Genomic DNA, 21291 nt, shown 5'->3' with positions numbered 1-21291 from the left:
TACTATGTCACTGGGCAGCAATATACTACATGACTGGGCAATATACTACGTGACTGAGCAATATACTATGTGGCTGGGCAATATACTATGTCACTGGGCAGCAATATACTACGTGACTGGGCAATATACTACGTGACTGGGCAATATACTACATGGCTCTGTGCTGAATACTACGTCGCTGGGCAATATACTACGTGACTGGGCAATGTACTACGTGGCTGGCCAATATACTACGTGGGCTGTGCAATATACTACATGGGCTGTGCAATATACTACATGGCTGGGCAATATACTACGTGACTGGGCAATATACTAGGTGGCTGGGCAATATACTACGTGGCTCTGTGCTGAATACAACATCAATGGGCAACATACTACGTGACTGGGCAATATACTACGTGACTCGGCAATATACTACATTTCAAAAACCTGACCTGCACATCCAAACATAGACTGAGTGTGAACAGGTGCTGAACCCAGAGTCGCCAACTCGTATATAGTTAAATAAATAGGGCAGCACACTGCAGCGCCAAAACATGCAAACTTGAAAAAACGAAATTTGAACTGCATTACTGCACTAGAAATATGAAAAATGAGAGCTTTTAGCGCACAAAAATGGCCAATTTTATGTGTACATCGTAGCCACGTTAAGGCATCTCTCTTATACGAGGTCCTACGCTTGACCTACCTCACTGAGAATAAACGTCTCCATCTGAATGGGTACATGTAAAAACCTCTTCTTGGACTCAAATTCTCTCTCTATGTGGAGGGGTATTGGACCTACTATAATTAAAACACCTGAAGCTAGGAGGCGGGGAGTGCACGATCAGAAGGCTAGAGAATACATTTCAAAAACCTGACCTGCACATCCAAACATAGACTGAGTGTGAACAGGTGCTGAACCCAGAGTCGCCAACTCGTATATAGTTAAATAAATAGGGCAGCACACTGCAGCGCCAAAACATGCAAACTTGAAAAAACGAAATTTGAACTGCATTACTGCACTAGAAATATGAAAAATGAGAGCTTTTAGCGCACAAAAATGGCCAATTTTATGTGTACCTCGTAGCCACGTTAAGGCATCTCTCTTATACGAGGTCCTACGCTTGACCTACCTCACTGAGAATAAACGTCTCCATCTGAATGGGTACATGTAAAAACCTCTTCTTGGACTCAAATTCTCTCTCTATGTGGAGGGGTATTGGACCTACTATAATTAAAACACCTGAAGCTAGGAGGCGGGGAGTGCACGATCAGAAGGCTAGAGAATACATTTCAAAAACCTGACCTGCACATCCAAACATAGACTGAGTGTGAACAGGTGCTGAACCCAGAGTCGCCAACTCGTATATAGTTAAATAAATAGGGCAGCACACTGCAGCGCCAAAACATGCAAACTTGAAAAAACGAAATTTGAACTGCATTACTGCACTAGAAATATGAAAAATGAGAGCTTTTAGCGCACAAAAATGGCCAATTTTATGTGTACCTCGTAGCCACGTTAAGGCATCTCTCTTATACGAGGTCCTACGCTTGACCTACCTCACTGAGAATAAACGTCTCCATCTGAATGGGTACATGTAAAAACCTCTTCTTGGACTCAAATTCTGAGCCTTCTGATCGTGCACTCCCCGCCTCCTAGCTTCAGGTGTTTTAATTATAGTAGGTCCAATACCCCTCCACATAGAGAGAGAATTTGAGTCCAAGAAGAGGTTTTTACATGTACCCATTCAGATGGAGACGTTTATTCTCAGTGAGGTAGGTCAAGCGTAGGACCTCGTATAAGAGAGATGCCTTAACGTGGCTACGAGGTACACATAAAATTGGCCATTTTTGTGCGCTAAAAGCTCTCATTTTTCATATTTCTAGTGCAGTAATGCAGTTCAAATTTCGTTTTTTCAAGTTTGCATGTTTTGGCGCTGCAGTGTGCTGCCCTATTTATTTAACTCGGCAATATACTACGTGACTGGGCCATATACTACGTGACTCGGCAATATACTACGTGACTGGCCAATACACTACATGGCTCTGTGCTGAATACTACGTCGCTGGGCAATATACTACGTGACTGGGCAATATACTACGTGACTGGGCATTATACTACGTGACTGGGCAATGTACTACGTGGCTATGTGCTGAATACTACGTCAATGGGCAATGTACTACGTGACTGGGCAATATACTACGTGACTGGGCAACATGCTATGTCGCTGGGCAATATACTACGTGACTGGGCAATATACTACATGACTGGGCAATATACTACGTGACTGGGCAATATACTACGTGACAGGGCAATATACTACGTGGCTGGGCAATATACTACGTGGCTGGGCAATATACTACGAGGCTGGGCAATATACTACGTAGGCTGTGCAATATACTACGTGGCTGGGCAATATACTACGTGGCTGGGCAATATACTACATGGCTGGGCAATATAATACGTGGCTGGGCAATATACTACGTGACTGAGCAATATACTACATGGCTCTGTGCTGAATACTACGTCAATGGGCAATATACTACATGACTGGGCAATATACTACGTGACTGGGCAATATACTATGTGACTGGGCAATATACTACGTGACTGGGCAATATACTACGTGACTGGGCAATATACTACGTGGCTGGGCAATATACTACGTCAATGGGCAATATACTACGTGACTGGGCAATATACTATGTGACTGGGCAATATACTACGTTGCTGGGCAATATACTACGTGACTGGGCAATATACTACGTTACTGGGCAATATACTACGTGGCTGGGCAATATACTATGTCACTGGGCAATATACTACGTGACTGGGCAATATACTATGTGACTGGGCAATATACTACGTGACTGGGCAATATACTACGTGACTGGGCAATATACTACATGGCTCTGTGCTGAATACTACGTCGCTGGGCAATATACTACGTGGCTCTGTGCTGAATACTACGTCAATGGGCAATATACTACGTGACTGGGCAATATACTATGTGACTGGGCAATATACTACGTCGCTGGGCAATATACTACGTGACTGGGCAATATACTACGTGACTGGCCAATATACTACATGGCTCTGTGCTGAATACTACATCGCTGGGCAATATACTACATGGCTGGCCAATATACTACATGGCTGGGCAATATACTACGTGGCTGGGCAATATACTACATGGCTGGGCAATATACTACATGGCTGGGCAATATAATACGTGGCTGGACAATATACTACGTGACTGGGCAATATACTACATGGCTCTGTGCTGAATACTACGTCAATGGGCAATATACTACGTGACTGGGCAATATACTACGTCGCTGGGCAATATACTACGTGACTGGGCAATATACTACGTGACTGGGCAATATACTACGTGGCTGGGCAATATACTATGTTACTGGGCAATATACTACGTGATTGGGCAATATACTACGTGACTGGGCAATATACTACGTGACTGGGCAATATACTACGTGGGCTGTGCAATATACTACGTGGGCTGTGCAATATACTACAAGGCTGGGCAATATACTACGTGACTGGGCAATATACTACATTGCTGGGCAATATACTACGTGGCTCTGTGCTGAATATTACGTCAATGGGCAATATACTACGTGACTGGGCAATATGCTACGTGACTGGGCAATATACTACATGGCTCTGTGCTGAATACTACGTCAATGGGCAATATACTACGTGACTGGGCAATATACTACGTGACTGGGCAATATACTACGTGGCTGGGCAATATACTATGTTACTGGGCAATATACTACGTGATTGGGCAATATACTACGTGACTGGGCAATATACTACGTGACTGGGCAATATACTACGTGGGCTGTGCAATATACTACGTGGGCTGTGCAATATACTACAAGGCTGGGCAATATACTACGTGACTGGGCAATATACTACATTGCTGGGCAATATACTACGTGGCTCTGTGCTGAATATTACGTCAATGGGCAATATACTACGTGACTGGGCAATATGCTACGTGACTGGGCAATATACTACGTGACTGGCCAATATACTACATGGCTATGTGCTGAATACTACGTCGCTGGGCAATATACTACGTGACTGGGCAATATACTACGTGACTGGGCAATATAGTATGTGACTGGGCAATGTACTACGTGGCTGGGCAATATACTATGTCACTGGGCAATATACTACGTGACTGGGCAATATACTATGTGACTGGGCAATATACTACGTGACTGGGCAATATACTACGTGACATGGCAATATACTACATGGCTCTGTGCTGAATACTACGTCGCTGGGCAATATACTACGTGACTGGGCAATATACTACGTGACTGGGCAATGTACTGCGTGGCTGGCCAATATACTACGTGGGCTGTGCAATATACTACGTGGGCTGTTATGGACCTGGTGGTTAGGAGCACCCGAAAATAACTGATGGTTAAACTAACAAAGGACAAGCTCTGGGAAGTGGGAGCTCTGCTGACCGCAACCCCTAATCCTATCACACACACTAGAAATAGCCATGGAGCGTTCCTGACTCTCCCTAGACGCCTCTTCACAGCCTAAGAGCTAACTAGCCCTAGAGATAGAAAATAAAGCCTACCTTGCCTCAGAGAAATTCCCCCAAAGGAAAAGGGAGCCCCCCACATATATTGACTGTGAGTTAAGATGAAAGTCACAAACACAGAAATGAAACAGGTTTCAGCAAAGGGAGGCCAGACTTACTAAAGAGACTGAGGATAGGAAAGGTATCTTTGCGGTCAGCACAAAAAACTACAAAAAGACCACGCAGAGTGTGCAAAAAGACCTCCGCACCGACTCACGGTGCGGAGGTGCCACTCTGCATCCCAGAGCTTCCAGCTAGCACGGCAAAATCATGATAGCAAGCTGGACAAGAAAACAATGAACAAATAATAAACTAGCAGGGACTTAGCTTCTGCTGGAGTAGACAGGTCACCAGAAAGATCCAAGACCGAACTGAACCAGTACAAGAACATTGACAGCTGGCATGGAGTAACGATCTGAGTGGAGTTAAATAGAGCAGCCAGCCAAAGAATAAACTGAGACACCTGTGGAAGGAACCTCAGAAGCAGCAGCTCCACTCACAGCCACCAGAGGGAGTCCATGGACAGAACTCGCCGAAGTACCATTCATGACCACAGGAGGGAGTTCGATAACAGAATTCACAACAGTGGGCTGTGCAATATACTATGTGGCTGGGCAATATACTACGTGACTGGGCAATATACTACGTGGCTGGGCAATATACTATGTGGCTCTGTGCTGAATACTACGTCAATGGGCAATATACTACGAGACTGGGCAATATACTATGTGACTGGGCAATATACTACGTCGCTGGGCAATATACTACGTGACTGGGCAATATACTACGTGACTGGGCAATATACTACGTGACTGGGCAATATACTACGTCGCTGGGCAACATACTACGTCGCTGGGCAACATACTACGTGACTGGGCAATATACTACGTGACTGGGCAATATACTACGTCGCTGGGCAATATGCTACGTCACTGGGCAATATACTACGTGACTGGGCAATATACTACGTGACTGGGCAATATACTATGTCGCTGGGCAATATACTACGTGACTGGGCAATATACAACGTCGCTGGGCAATATACTAGGTGACTGGGCAATATACTACGTCGCTGGGCAATATACTACGTGACTGGGCAATATACTACGTCGCTGGGCAATATACTACGTGACTGGGCAATATACTACGTGACTGGGCAATATACTACGTGGGCTGTGCAATATACTATGTGGGCTGTGCAATATACTACGTGGCTGGGCAATATACTACGTGACTGGGCAATATACTACGTGGCTGGGCAATATACTACGTGGGCTGTACTATATACTACGTGGCTGGGCAATATACTATGTGGCTGGGCAATATACTACGTGGGCTGTGCAATATACTACGTGGCTGGGCAATATACTATGTGGCTGGGCAGATACAATAATCAGTAAGCATCGAATACAGTAAGTGGCCGAGAGCATGGTCAGAATATACCAAAATAACTCTCCCTATTATCAAACAAATACATATGAGTAGGAGTGTTGCTCCCAAATACAAGAATACCACCCCAGCGAAAAAAAAGGAGTATCGACACAAAAATAGGTAGAAAAAAGGTAACAATATTTTATTAATACATAAATACAACAAAAATAACAGACACATAAAACGGCATGATAGCCTGTAACAAGAATTCCACCATGCTAAGAGGAGGAGAACCAACCAGTACACTAATGGTAAACCACACAGATACGAAATAAGACCTGGGTAAGAATCAGAGAAATTACTTCAAGTGATCACGGATATTAAAGTACCTACCATGAGGGATAGTCCCTCCGGAGCCAAATAGGCACCATAAGGTAGTTCAAGATAATATAATCCTAGATACACAATATCACCAACATGCTGTATACTCACCCATCATCAGTCTGTATCGACGTAGTCTTCCCACTGCCCCTGATGCGCGTTTCGCGTTCGTAGCTTTTTCACTCCCCCTTACCCAGGTCTTATTTCGTATCTGTGTGGTTTACCATTAGTGTACTGGTTGGTTCTCCTCCTCTTAGCATGGTGGAATTCTTGTTACAGGCTATCATGCCGTTTTATGTGTCTGTTATTTTTTGTTGTATTTATGTATTAATAAAATATTGTTACCTTTTTTCTACCTATTTTTGTGTCGATACTCCTCTTTTTTTTCCGCTGGTGTGGTATGTGGCCGGGCAATATACTACGTGGCTGGGCAATATACTACGTGGCTGGGCAATATACTACGTGACTGGGCAATATACTACGTGGGCTGTGCAATATACTACGTGGACATGCATATTCTAGAATACCCGATGAGTTAGAATCGGGCCACCATCTAGTGTGTGATAAACCTGTACGAATGTGGCAAAAAAATGTTGGTACACCTCATTTAATGACAGACAAACCCACAATGGTTAAAGAAATAACTTGGATCTGACAAAAGTAATAATAAATACAAAAATCTATGAAAATGAACAAATGAAAGTCAGACATTGCTTTTCATCCATGCTTCTACAGAATTTAAAAAAACCTCATAATCTTCATGGACCCCCATCACGGCCCCCCAAAGAAGCCTGCGTGAAACGCGCATAGGGGCTGGGGAAGTCCATTCCCACAATGCGACCAATCTGGAGGAGGATCAATCTTTGGCTAGCCAAATTGTTTAGATGTTCTTAAAGGTGTATACACATTATATTTTATGGTCTATTAGCCTAAAGAACTTGATTTCTCTGGTCGGACTTTACTTTGTTTCTATCACTGTGGTCTTCTGGATTCTTTTACCTGTGTCCTTCATGCCTTAGATACCCGTTTGAACATTATGTGTGTCTAATTTTACTCTTGTACTGTTTATACTTTTTCATGTGATATTGGTATTTAATAAATGAGTTTTTGTATTTACTTTAAAGACAGTTTTTATGACTCCAAATTTTTAGAATTTTGCAAATGTTTGAGAGTTTTTCTGTCGTACTGGGATATTGAGTTTATCCAATGTTGCCAGATCTTGTATAGTACTATTATTGCTCTGATCTATATTTGTATATTCCCCATAATGACTTGCAGCAATCGCATCACATTATATAGTATAGTCAATCATGGGAGACTATCGTAGCATGTATAAAAGCCAAGCAGGAAATGCAGCATCCATTCGGGGTGAATTGGATTAGTGAAAGCACATCATAGCTCACAGCTTAGACATAGAGATAGCGAAAGAAAGCCATAAAATGGTGAAGAAACTGTACAGACATAAAGTGACAGAACAGCTTGGAAGCACAGTGTGTGAGAAAAGAGAATAGTGTCACACACAATTTATATATCAATTGGAGGCTTTCAAATATATTCAATTACTAACAAAAAGATTCTGGAATCAAATCTACCAAGATATTTTGATGAATCTGGCAAACACATATGGTTGGATTCTGAAGAAGTGCCTGACATTTTGAAATGCCATAAATAAAAACCTCATGTTAATATATTTCTTCAAAAATCGGTATTCACAAATTCTCCAGATCCTGACAAATTCTCCAGATCCTGATAGTTTTATACATAAAATATTCTATTCAAATATACACTAGGTACATTTGGAAGTTAGCGTGTATACTCGAGTATAAGCCGACACGAGTTTAAGCCGAGACCCCTAATTCTGCCACAAAAAACTGGGAAAACTTATTGACTCGAGTATAAACCTAGGGTGGAAAATGCAGCAGCTACCAGTAAATGTCAAAAGTAAAAATAGATAACAATGAAAGTAAAATTAATTGAGACATCAGTAGCTTTAGTGTTTTTGAATATCCATATTGAATCAGGAGCCCCATATAATGCTCCATACAGTTTATGATGGGCCCCATAAGATGCTCCATACAAAAATATGCCCCATATAATGCTGCAAAAAGGTTGATTATGGCCCCATAAGATGCTCCATAGAAACATTTGCCCCATACAATGCTGCATAATGGTTGATTATGGCCCCATAAGATGCTCCATAAACATTTTCCTCATGTAATGCTGCAGAAAGGTTGATTTTTTTTTTATTTTGGCCCCATAAGATGCTCCATAGAAACATTTTCCCCATATGCTGCAGCTGCGATTAAAAAAAAAATACATACTCACCTCTTGTCCTGAGTAGTCGGGGACACCGGCAACTGCGATATTCACCTGTCCCCGTTCCACCGCTGCGCACCGCTCCGTCTTCCGGCTATCTGCTAAACACTACACACGTCATCGTGCCCTCTGACCTAAACGTCACAGTCAGAGGACGCAAAAGACGGAGACAGAGAAGACGGAGTGGCGCATGGCGGTGGAACGGGGACAGGTGAATATTGCAATTCTCACCCTCCCTGTCATACTCAACCTCCCGGCACGGTCCCTGGCAGCTTCTCCAATGCGATCGTCTCTCCGGCGCCGGCAGCTTAAAGGTGAGTATGATGTGACAGAGAGATGGACCGGGGGAGAGGGGAGACTGACCGGCAGGGGGTGCCGAGAGACAGACAGTGGGGGTGACTTAAGTATAAGCTGAGAGAGGCACTTTCAGCCTAAAAAAAATGGGCTGAAAATCTCAGCTTATACTCGAGTATATACGGTAATTTACCAAAATATTTCTATGTTTTAGGCTATTGATCCACAACTGAATATGCTAAAAACACACTAGGCACAGTCCTCACGGGAAAACAATAGACTTGCCAGCCACTTGATTTACAGATTCCTATATGTGCCATACAGAAGGGAAGCCAAATACTAGATTTGTACATAGCTCCTTCATCATCATCATGTTAGCTGACCTAAAACCCCAATTGTAATATATGCACAACAGACTATGGACAATCTTTATGATAATCTTGTAATCTTGTAGATTGTGAGCCCTCGCGGGCAGGGTCCTCTCTCCTCCTGTACCAGTTGTGACTTGTATTTTTCAAGATTATTGTACTTGTTTTATTATGTATACCCCTCCTCACATGTAAAGCGCCATGGAATAAATGGCGCTATAATAATAAATAATAATAATAATAATAATAATAATAATCTAAAGTTCAAACATGTAAAAATGAAGAATAGAGAAAAAAATCCAAATTAACATTTACGAGTCAAGCCTCATGGACTCACAATGACAACTTGTTAGAGAAGGTTTAGCCACCTAAGAAGGGCCTGTCACCATTTCAAAAGTGGGTTTTGCTTTTATTTCATTCCTGCTGCTCCCTTGAATATTTCATGGTACTTTTTTAATCAACTATATGATTATAAAGATATAATGTCAATCTTTTATTTCATGCAAATTTTTATGGTCTTTACCAAGGGGGTCATTGGTCACAAGGTGAGTATATAAAGCAAACTAAAGACATGCCCCCAAAGAATCCAGTGAGCATTACATGGAGTGTTAGCACTGGATAAAAGACCTACATCTCTGTAACTATATGATGGACTTAAAGAAGATGAAACACATTCTCATGGAGCAGCAGGAATAAAATAAGAGCAAAAACTAAACACATTTGACCCTTACCATTGTACGAACCAAAGGCCAATGTCAAGATAGATGTCAACTCACACTTTTTTTGCGCTGTGATATCTGATCTGAAACAATGTAAACCTGCAGTGATAAACGGAGCCAAAATGATCCAATATGAAGATAATGAGATGAGATCATGTCACTATGAAAATGCAGTCCAGTCTGCAGGCACCATGTTATTGAGCAGGGGGAGCCGAGTAGATCGATATATTGATTTGTGAGAAAGGATTCAGCATAATCTGTGTTTTATGCATTTAATTCTCTACTCTTAATGGGATTTTCAGTCCAGTGGGCGGTGCTATCAATGACTGAAAGCTAACTCTGTATGCATACGTATGTAAAGAAAGCTGTCAGTCACTGATGGCACCGCCCACTGGACCCAAAACCACAGAAAGAGAACAGGTAAAAATGCATAAATCCTTTCACACAGAACTATATATCAATCTTCTCAGCTTTTCCTGCTCCATAACATGGTGCCAGCAGATTGGACTGAATTTTCATGGTCACAGGTTCCCTGTGAGTTTTAGACTTTGTCAAGTTGAGAATAAAAGGCATTATTCTGATATATACCTGTTTGCTTTTGCTGAGCCATAATTTGCTTCCATTTTCAACAGTAAAAATTCGGTTTTTATATCCCCTTAATTCAAGGTATCCACTTTTATCACCAGCGCGGAGCACAGGATTCCTCTTTGCCTGTATTCTTAATGCGTCTTCCAATGTTTTTATCCATATATTTCTGCCCCCTATAAAGAAAAATGCATTATTAATTACTGATGTAAGATAAGTAGCTATGGACAACCACATTGTGATTCATGGATTGGGCAAAATGACAAACTAAGCTCTGTTATATCTCTTTTCCGCGGCTCTTTGTACTGATTACCTGGTTAGTATAAAGGTGACCCTTTCCTCCAGGTACAGAGAAGAAAAAGAAATTGGAATGATGTATTAGATAAAATGCGCTGCCTAAAGCAAAATATTTGATTGTGTCTATTCAAACCTGTCTTTTTTTTTACCGAAAAGTAAATAGTGCAATAATGTAGAATAGGCCGGAATAAAATTCAGAGGAAGCAAAATACAATATAAAAGAGATCATATTCTAGTTGTGTCATAGATCTAAGTAACATGTAAATGTTTGCACCAGCCGGGTCTATTGCTATAAAATATATATTATCAGTTATGACTTGATGTGTAATGTACCTAGGACACCTGCAGCAGCATATCATTTTTCATTCATGAAGACATGAGAGATGCAATAGATGGGAAATGGATTTTGTTTTTCATGCATCCATAGTGTGTTTGCATGAGTAATGCTATTTTCAAAAGAGGCAATGTAATCATCTCCTGCCAGATTCTGTATTTTTCACTTATTTCTTTATGTATTTACATTTTGGAGACAGAATTGGAGGCTATAGTCCAAGACAAACAGAATCTACAATGGAAAATAAGTGATAGATAACAAAAACCAACTCACTCGATTATGCGACTGCGGAAAGATTATGTGTAATGTAGAAGGATATTCAATTTAAAGTATGACTCCACCTAATGTTTCATTCTAGTACTGAGTAAAAGGTGTGCTCCCATCTTGGTTATTTATGACATACTAGATGGTAGCCCGATTCTAACGCATCGGGTATTCTAGAATATGATTTGCCCAGCCGCGACCAATTAGCGAAGCGTGGTTCAACTCCCGTGCAAATTCGCGGCCGGACTGCGCCTGTCGCTGATTGTTCGCGGCCGGCCACATAGTATATAGCACAGTCACATAGTATATAACAGCCCACATAGTAAATAGCACAGCCACGTAGTATATTGCACAGCCACGTAGTATATAGCACAGCCCACAGAGTATATAGCACAGCCCACGGAGTATATAGCAGAGCCACGTAGTATATAGCACAGCCATGTATCATAGAGCACAGCCCACGGAGTGTATAACAGCCCACATAGCATATAACACAGCTCACGTAGTATATAACAGCCCACACACGCAGTATATAACACAGCCCACGTAGTGTATAACACAGGCCACATAGTGTATAGCAGAGCCTATGTAGTGTATTTCACAGCCCACGTAGTATATTGCACAGCCCAAGTAGTACAATGCACAGCCCACGTAGTACATTGCACAGCTCACGTAGTACATTGCACAGCCCACGTAGTACATTGCACAGCCCACACAGTAAATAGCACAGCCCACGTAGTATATTGCACAGCCCACGTAGTACATTACGCAGTATATAGCACAGCCCACGCAGTATATTGCACAGCCCATGCAGTATATTGCACAGCCCATGCAGTATATTGCACAGCCCACGCAGTATACTGCACAGCCCACGCAGTATACTGCACAGCCCACGCAGTATACAGCACAGCCCACGCAGTATATTGCACAGCCCACGTAGTATATTGCACAGCCAGCGTAGTATATTGCACAGCCCACGTAGTATATTGCACAGCCTGCGTAGTATATTGCACAGCCCACGTAGTATATTGCACAGCCCACGTAGTATATTGCACAGCCCACGTAGTATATAGCAATGTGGGCATCATATCCGTGATAAAAAAAAGAATTAGAATAAAAAATAGTTATACACTCACCTTCCGTTGGCCCCCGGATCCAGGAAGCGTTTACCGACGCTCCTCGCGCTCCGGTCTCACGAGACCGATACGTCATCATCTCATGAGATTGCAATGCATGGAGCGGTCACCGGAGCTTCGTGAGGAGCGGTAAAGGCCTGTTCTGGATCCGAGGGGCTGACAGACGGTGAGTATATAACTATTTTTAATTTTTTTAATTATTTTTAACATTACGGTAGATCTTTTTACTATTGATGCTGCATAGGCAGCATCAATAGTAAAAAGTTGGTCACACAGGGTTAATAGCAGCGTTAATGGAGTGCGTTACACCACGGCATAAAACGGTCCGCTAGTGCTGCCATTAACCCTGTGTGAGTGCTGACTGGAGGGGAGTATGGAGTGGGCACTGACTGCGGGGAGGAAGGAGCGGCCATGTTGCTGCCAGACTGTGCCCGTCACTGATTGGTCGTGGCAATGGTCATTGGCGTTTTGCCATGGCCAATCAGCCACTTGGATTTCCATAACAGACAGAGGCCGCGACCAATGAATATCCGTGACAGACAGACAGACAGAAAGAAAGACAGACGGAAGTGACCCTTAGACAATCAGATAGTAGATCGCTAGGATATTCCAAAAATGACTGGTGGATATTGATTTACAGCTGCGTCCTGCATGCATCTTAAGAATGGGGCTCCAACGTGGGCTGTCAGGAATAAAGAGGTTGCGGCAAAATTGATGCTCTATATGTGAGGATCTCCAAGCATTGCTGAGAGTGAGTGTCAGAGCCTGATTCTCTGTTACCTGCATCTCTTCTACATTTTATCCTATCGATATGCCATTATTGTTCCAGATTCAATAAATCCTTTAGCCTATTCCTGCTACATGATGTACTGTTACTTCATGGAGTTAGGCAGGTGCATGGAGAGCGATCAGGAGGGCAAATGTCGCCTGTGTAGTACGGCCAGAGCATGACTAACAATAGAGATTAGAGCTAGCTATTTAACCATTTAAATGTCACTGTAAATCTCCCATGTAACTGAAGACTTGTGAACCCTCACATGCACTGTACTCTGTGAGGATTCTCTAGTCCTGCGGTGCTGAGCGTTATTGCAAGTAGGTGATTTGCATACATGCAGTCCCGTGCTGACTAGACGTGCACAGCCTCACTCAATGCGAGTGTATAGAGTGTGGCTGGACATGTCTAGTCGGAATGTGACTGGAAGTATGGAAATTACGTACTTGCTGTCACATGATCGCCTGCTCCAGATGCCGACACTGGAGAAACCTTACAGCACACCGTGCGCACGCTGTGAGGATTTACGAGGCTGGACATCCCCTTGAAATGGCAGGTACTTTTTAATATTTTGACAGTTCTGTTTAATATTTTGACAGTTCTGTAACTATCTAATGTAATTTGTGAGCCAATGTCTCACCATTTTGAGGATTACTGCCTGCTGTCAGTAAGCTTAAACTTTTTTTTTCTTTCTTGTTAAATTCGATATAAATTTTTGGGATATATGTTCTCATCTAAACTGACTGTCCAAATTTCTATAATGGTTAATTATAGAATTCTGCGTACAAAACCATTGAGAGTTGACCGAGTCAGTTGAGCATTTGTGGTCTGCCGGTCAACTAAGTAGTCCACATAAGATTCCTCTTTGTCTGCCTAGTCCCCAAGACCATTATTTTGAGGACCAAATCTTCTTAAAATACTTTTCAGTAGTGTGGATCTCCTAGGGCTCTCTGTTATTAGGAATATTATTTTGCATCTCTAATTATTTTCAAATATGCGTGCAGATTAAATTGGTGATTTTTGCTAGCTAGAAACCATTATTGAGCAGCTAATAGACTCCTCCGTCCCCGAGCAGACTCCTTTGGTGGTCACTTTTCTTATAAGGACCCAAAAGGGTATTGGAATTTAACATGCTCAATTCTTCTTTCCTCCAACATTATTTTTTAGAGGGAAGGTTCCCTTTCAAATAAGATAGCAGACAGTCCTGAAATCAGCAATTTAGTGGACATTAACCTGATGTACAGTCTATTAATGTAACTTTCAGAGCCCATTCTTGACCAATACTCAGTATTATAGAGCAGATTAGGCAGTCCATACTGAGGAGGTAAATGTAGTTACACAGAGTCAAATTGTCCTTCTACAGTTAACAAATTGTCAACAGGCTGTAGTGCATACCTTCTCTTAATGCTCGAAAGACTAATGTCTTTTGTGACGTCACAACTTCAAATTTATTGTCTCCGACTTTTTGCGCTTTCAGTACTGCAGATAGAAAAATCTTCCCTTTTGAAAACACATCCTAGGATTAAAGAAATTAAAATTGTTTATTACAATTTATTTTCTCTGCACAAAGTTTTATTCTGCAATCCTCACTCCTTAATTCATCATTAGACCGCTTAATATGCAGTTTGCAGCTTAATCCAAATTCCTAATTTTTCACCTGTGGCAGTGTCTCTCCCAGTAATAACCAGCGTGCTGCTGTCTTTACTTACTCACATGTATCAGCAGAGCTCTAGAACTACACAGATTTAATCCCCATGTGCTTTCCTCCATGTCTATAGCCTGTTTAATCTGCACTCCATAACAATTTAGAAATTTTCTCCCCTTTCCACTGCAGATATATAAACAATTGCTCCCTACTAGTGATGAGCGAGTGTACTCGTTGTTCGGGTTTTCCCGAGCACGCTCGGGTGACCTCTGAGTATTTATGACTGCTCGGAGATTTAGTTTTCATCACGGCAACTGGATGATTCACAGCTACTAGCCAGGCTGAGTACATGTGGGGGTTGCCTGGTTGCTAGGGAATCTCCACATGTAATCAAGCAGGCTAGTAGCTGTAAATCATTCAGCTGCAGCGATGAAAACTAAATCTCCGAGCAGTCAGAAATACTCAGAGGTCACCCGAGCGTGCTTGGGAAAACCTGAGCAACAAGTACACTTGCTCATCATTACTCCCTATCCCTTCTGATATATCTAACACTATAAAAATGGAGAAGAGAGCAGAGAGCCATCACGAGCAAGAGCTTTGATGGATTTGTATCAGTTTTGCAGAAGTGCTTAGGTAACGTTCACACTAGCGTTATGCTAGTGTGCGTCGGGTTAGCGTCAGTCTTTTTTGCCGCAAGCGTCGGACCAAGAAAACGCAACAAGTTGCATTTTTCTTGCGTCCGATTTTCGGCAAAAAAGACGCATGCGTCGCAAAACGCAGTGTTTTTGCGTGCGTTTTGCTGCGTTTTTGCGTGCGTTGTGCGTTGCGTCGCCGACGCAGCGGCGCACAACGCTAGTGTGAACGTAGCCTTAGCTAGATAAAAAACTTACAAACATATCACAGCAGCAACTAGGTAGAATATATTTTAATGAAGACTATTTAAATAGTTGCAAAACTTTACATTCAGGAAAAACAAGTGAACAATAAAATAAAAACTCTTTGTAAAGGTGTACAGTATATAGTCTGCTACCAGCTAAAAGGTTGTTCAGCTAACAACTAGTCCTTTCAGCTTCCTTATTTACAGGCATGCTTGGCTGATCGTGTACATGTTCTCTGGCAGCAGCTTACTTCCCCTATGAACAAAATGAATGGGAATGTTGAAATTTCACATGTCCATCATTTTCAGTATTAGGCTAGGGTCACATGTCCATTTTGACTCCATCAAAGAAAAGCAATACAATTATGCTATTCAGACTCTGATAAGAGTACGATTATCTCAGAGGTGGCTTCCTTTCACGCTCAAAAAAGACATACTGATTGGGAATTTAGACTGTGAGCCCTATTGGGGTATGCAATGTTGATGTCTGCAAAGTGCTGCGAAATAGGAGGGTGATATACACAAATCTCTGGAGACTGGAGGAAGATGAATTAGAATAAATTAATCCACATCCCATCCTGCCGCATTCCACCCTGGCTCCACTTGGTGTGTAAACTGACGTGAAAAGTTACACACTAAAAGTTTGCAAAGTTTTCGTGTAACTTAACATTATTCAAAAATTTCAAACGTTTGTTACGACAGATTTCTCACAAAAGCACTTTGATGAATGGGGGTCACAGTATGTCTAACATTTTCCTTTTAAAATACCAGCAGCGTAAACAAGCGTTTTTGCAAACACCCAAAGAACGAGATTAATGCTCATTCATCGGGTGATGGTATCATTCTCAACAGCTAATGCCCAGTGAAGGCAAGACGTTTGCCATATAACATGATACTGTATGGAGAAAGTATGGGTGTATTAGTGATGGTTCTATCCCAATCATTCAGGCCTCTTTCACACATCCTGATATTTCCGGTACCGGAGAAACCGGTACTGGAGCTATCTGTGTTCGTGTGTCCATGCGTCCGTGTGTGTAATACTTGCGGTACAAGTGTGGCAACCGTATGCCGCCCGTGTGCCGTGTGTGGGAGTAAGAGTCCCAATTGCCCCTACCTGTTGTCATCGTTCTGACTTTAATATAACTCTCGTCATCATTCTCCTGTGCTCGTGACGATCACCAGCAGAGCAGGGGAGAATGATGACAGCCATCTTCAGCACCTGCCACTGAGGAACAGCGCTTAATGTAGCGCTTCATCCTCGGTGCCAATGCATGTAACACAGATTACATCAATGTGTGTTCTCCCTGTGCATGTGTGCGGGAAGTCTTGCGGCCCATGCTGACAGTAAAAAAAGGACATGTCAGCGTGTTTTGCCCATGGACACGCAGGGCGTGCACAAACCCATTCACTTGAATGGGTCTACGTGTGTCAGTGTCACCGGTATGTGTGGTTACAGTTTTCATACGGATGTGTGAAAGAGGCCTCATAGTCAGCTTGAATGAAGAGGCCAGTAAACAAGCGTCAAATGACTTGGATATAATTAATTGGTGCTCGTTTAACGGTCTAAAATTGACTAAAATAAATTACCTTAAATATTTCTGTAAATGGAGCAATATCTTAGTATTTAGGCTCCCACTTTTAATTTGTTGCCAATGCCACACATCTAAAACTGGCTCTGTATATATGTTTATATTTTCTCCAACCGTTTATAATAATTTTATAGATGAAAGTCTTGTTTGATCGCAGCCATAGCTTGAGGTTTGTGGTAATGGAGCTAATTAAATAAATGTATCTGTTTCCAACTTGGACTGATGCTGATGGTTTATGTGCAGTAATGCCAATGACCACCACTTTTCTGATATATTGCTCACAGTACTATAAAAAGAAATCCTTATTCACTTTTACTTTTTAATCCAATCCTATTAGAGTAATACAATCTCCACCCATTGATTAATACCCAAACTGCCAATTTTCTTTACTTTTCTTTTCCGTTCTTAATGCCTTTATCTGCCATCTACCAGTTTCCATTAATGGCTGCTGTGTGTCCAATTCATCCTTTATCCAACATCTGGTGCTCACTTGATCTAATTTGTAAGCATGATGCCTTCCAAATCCTGAATGTATCTTGCATTAACTGAAATGACCAAACGATCGATGTAATTGAGAAATAAGTCAATTTTTAATTTTTCAAGGATGCTTTTTGGTTTAAAAAGGGAAGTTTTAGTATAAGTCATTTCTATTGACTTGGTTTTAGTCAATAGGGCCGAAAGACAAGAAAATTACGTTTAAGACTTGAATTTTTTAGTATGTACATGAGCCAAGTTTAATATATAATGATATTATGTCAGAAGGATCAGCCCTCCTAAGCTGGCTATCTGGGCATGCAGGCCATAGAAAGTTGAATAAATGATACCTTGACATCAGCAATCCGATGGCTTATTCCAAAAAAATCAATATTTTATTAAACACAAATGAGCTGTTAAGATCTACAGGCCGGACACAGACCTCCTAGAGGATCTGCTGTCGAGATTATTTAACCCTGTCACCCCCAAACCTGTTTTCACCTTCATGACCAGGCCAAATTTTACAATTCTGACGGGTGTCAGTGTATGAGGTACTAACTCTGGAACGCTTAAATGGATCCCACTGATTTTGATATTGATTTTTCAAGACATATTGTACTTTTAAGACATATTGCATTTATTTGTGAAAAAAACAAAACAAATTTATGGTAAACTAAGCAATTTTCAAACTTTTAATTTTTATGCCCTGAAATCAGAGAGTTACGTCACAAAAAATAATCCATAAATAACATTTCACACAAGCCTTCTTTACATCAGCATAATTTTTGAAGCATATTTTTTTTTGCTAGGAGGTGAGAAGGGTTAAAAGTTGACCAGTAATTTCTCATTTTTCCCACAAATTTTACAAAGCGTTTTCTATAGGGACCACATTACATTTGAAATGGCTTTAAGGAATCTATATGACAGAAAATACCCAAAAGTGACACCCTACTAAAAACTGCACCCCTTAAGGTGCTCAAAACTATATTCAATATGTTTATTAATCCTTCAGATGCATCACAGGAATTATTGGAATGTGGAAGGAAAAAATAAACTTACTTTTCTTTCACGAAAATTTTTATTTTAGATCCAAATTTTTTTTTCAAGGTTAACAGGAAAAAAGGGACTCCAAAACTTGTTGTGCAATTTCTACTGAGTATGCAACTACTCAATATGTGAGGGAAAACTATTGTTTGGCTGCACTGAAGGTCTTGGAAGGGAAGGAGTGCCATTTGACTTTTTGAATGCAAAGTTAGCTGGAATACAGTAATTAGCAAATGCCATATTGCATTTAGAGAGCCTCTGATGTGCCAAAACAGTGCACCCCACAATTGACACCATTTTGGAAACTAGACCTCTCAAGAAACTTATCTGGATGTGTGGTGAGCACATTGAACCACTAGGTTGCTTCACAGAAGTTTATAATATTGAGCAAAGAAAGAAAAAAAAATCACATTTTCCCCACAAAAATGTTTTTTAACCCCAAATTTTTCATTTTCATAAGGGTATCCTTGCAATTTCTTGTGCAATTTCTCCTGAGTACGCCGATATCCATAATGTGAATAAAAACTACCGTTTGGGCACACAGCAGGGCTTGCAAAGTACTAAGCTCCATTTGATTTTTTTAAAGCAAAATTTACCGGGATAATTAGTGGGTGCTATGTCGTGTTTGGAGAGATGTGCTTGAAAAAGGGAAACACAAAAAAAGTGACATCATTTTGGAAACTAGATTCCTTATAGCACTAACTGTGTGATGAGTACCTTGAACCCCAGATGCTTCACAAAAGTTATAGAGATAATAAATGTTACATTTTTCCAACAAAAATGTACTTTAGTCCCAATGTTTTTATTTTCGCAAGGTCACAGTATAAAATAGACTCAAAAATTTGTTGTGCAATTTCTCCTGAGTACGCAGGTACCCCATATGGGGTGGAAAACTACTATTTGGGCACCAAACAATGTTCAGAAAAGAAGGAGTGACGTTTTGGAATTCAGACTTTAATTAAACGGTCTACCCATATCATGTGATGTCTAAAGAGCCCCTGATATGCCTAAACAGTAGAACACCCCCACAAGTGACCCGAGTTTGGAAACTATACCCCTCAAGCAATTTATCTAGATGTGTGCAGATCACCTTAAAACTGTTACGGATCTGCAAAACAGGACTAAGTTAGAAGGGGGAAAACTGACCCTGCACCATGACTAGGCTGAAACCCTACGATGGAGTGGGCGACCCATTCCTTGCGAATAGACCCACTGAGGATCCTAGGTTAATCTCAAGCGAAGACCTATAGTTAAGGGGAAGGGGTTCCCTAAAAGAACTAAGGACTAGGTACAAAAACGGGTCACCTCGTAATAGAAAACTAAGAGAAGCCTGCAGAAACAAATAGAAAACAGAAACTAAGGCTAGCAGAACCAGAGGTACCAGCAGTGCACAAATAACACACACAGAAGACAAAGCAAAGCACCAAGCTAGAGCTCAAGCAGATAAACACTGTTGTCCAGCAAAGACTGGGAGGCAGGTGCTGGCAGGTGCTGTTCTCTCGAGGCTCCCAGGACCTCTCCTCAGGACCGAATCCCTCCCAATCAATCAAAAAATAAGTTTTGCCCCTAACTACCTTTTTGGCAAGAATATCTTTAACATTAAAGATTCCATCAGTGGTACAGAGCTGAGGAGAAAGAGAGGTAGCGGAGTGAAAACGATTAAAGACTGCGGGCTTGAGAAGAGATACATGGAAGGCATTGGGAATGCGTAAAGAGGCAGGTAGTTTCAATTTGTAGGAAACATCATTAATGCGACTCAAGATAGGAAAAGGACCAATATAGCGAGGACCCAGTTTGTAAGAGGGGATTTTGAGCTTGATATAGCGAGAGGAGAGCCAAACTTTATCACTCGGGGAATAGGGAGGAGCATCCAAACGTCTTTTATCAGCAAATCTCTTCATATTATGGCTAGCTCTCTCAAGAGCCTCTTTAGTCTCACTCCAAATCTTAGAGAATTCCCGGGACAAGAAATCCGCTGCCGGTACCCCCGAGGAGAGAGAAACAGGAAGAGGAATGCTTGGATGTTGACCATAGACCACAAAAAAGGGAGATTTGGAGGAAGACTCACTGGGAAGATTGTTATATGAGAACTCAGCCCAGGGGAGAAGGGAGACCCAGTCATCTTGATGTGCATTGGAAAAGTGTCGTAAGTAGGTAGTCAGGACTTGATTAACTCGCTCTACTTGACCGTTGGACTGAGGGTGATAAGCGGAAG

At 41.6% G+C, this 21291-nt stretch overlaps 1 protein-coding gene across 3 annotated transcripts in view; it reads right to left on the bottom strand.

The window, feature by feature from the left end:
- The window catches only part of ARAP2 (ArfGAP with RhoGAP domain, ankyrin repeat and PH domain 2), a 598685-nt gene that overhangs the window by 470600 nt on the left and 106794 nt on the right, over window positions 1–21291 (bottom strand). For all 3 annotated transcript variants that reach the window (XM_069744626.1, XM_069744628.1, XM_069744627.1), the window contains exons 8-9: window positions 14843–14963; window positions 10648–10820 (exon numbers count right to left, since the gene is read on the bottom strand). In XM_069744626.1, coding sequence (XP_069600727.1) covers window positions 10648–10820; window positions 14843–14963 — 294 coding nt within the window. The remainder of the gene's footprint in view (window positions 1–10647; window positions 10821–14842; window positions 14964–21291) is intronic.

The sequence above is a fragment of the Ranitomeya imitator genome, chromosome 1, assembly GCF_032444005.1.
Source record: "Ranitomeya imitator isolate aRanImi1 chromosome 1, aRanImi1.pri, whole genome shotgun sequence".
NCBI classification, from domain to species: Eukaryota; Metazoa; Chordata; class Amphibia; order Anura; family Dendrobatidae; genus Ranitomeya; species Ranitomeya imitator.
The sequence above is the reverse complement of the archived record's forward strand: the minus strand, read 5'-3'. Positions and strand labels throughout refer to the sequence as shown.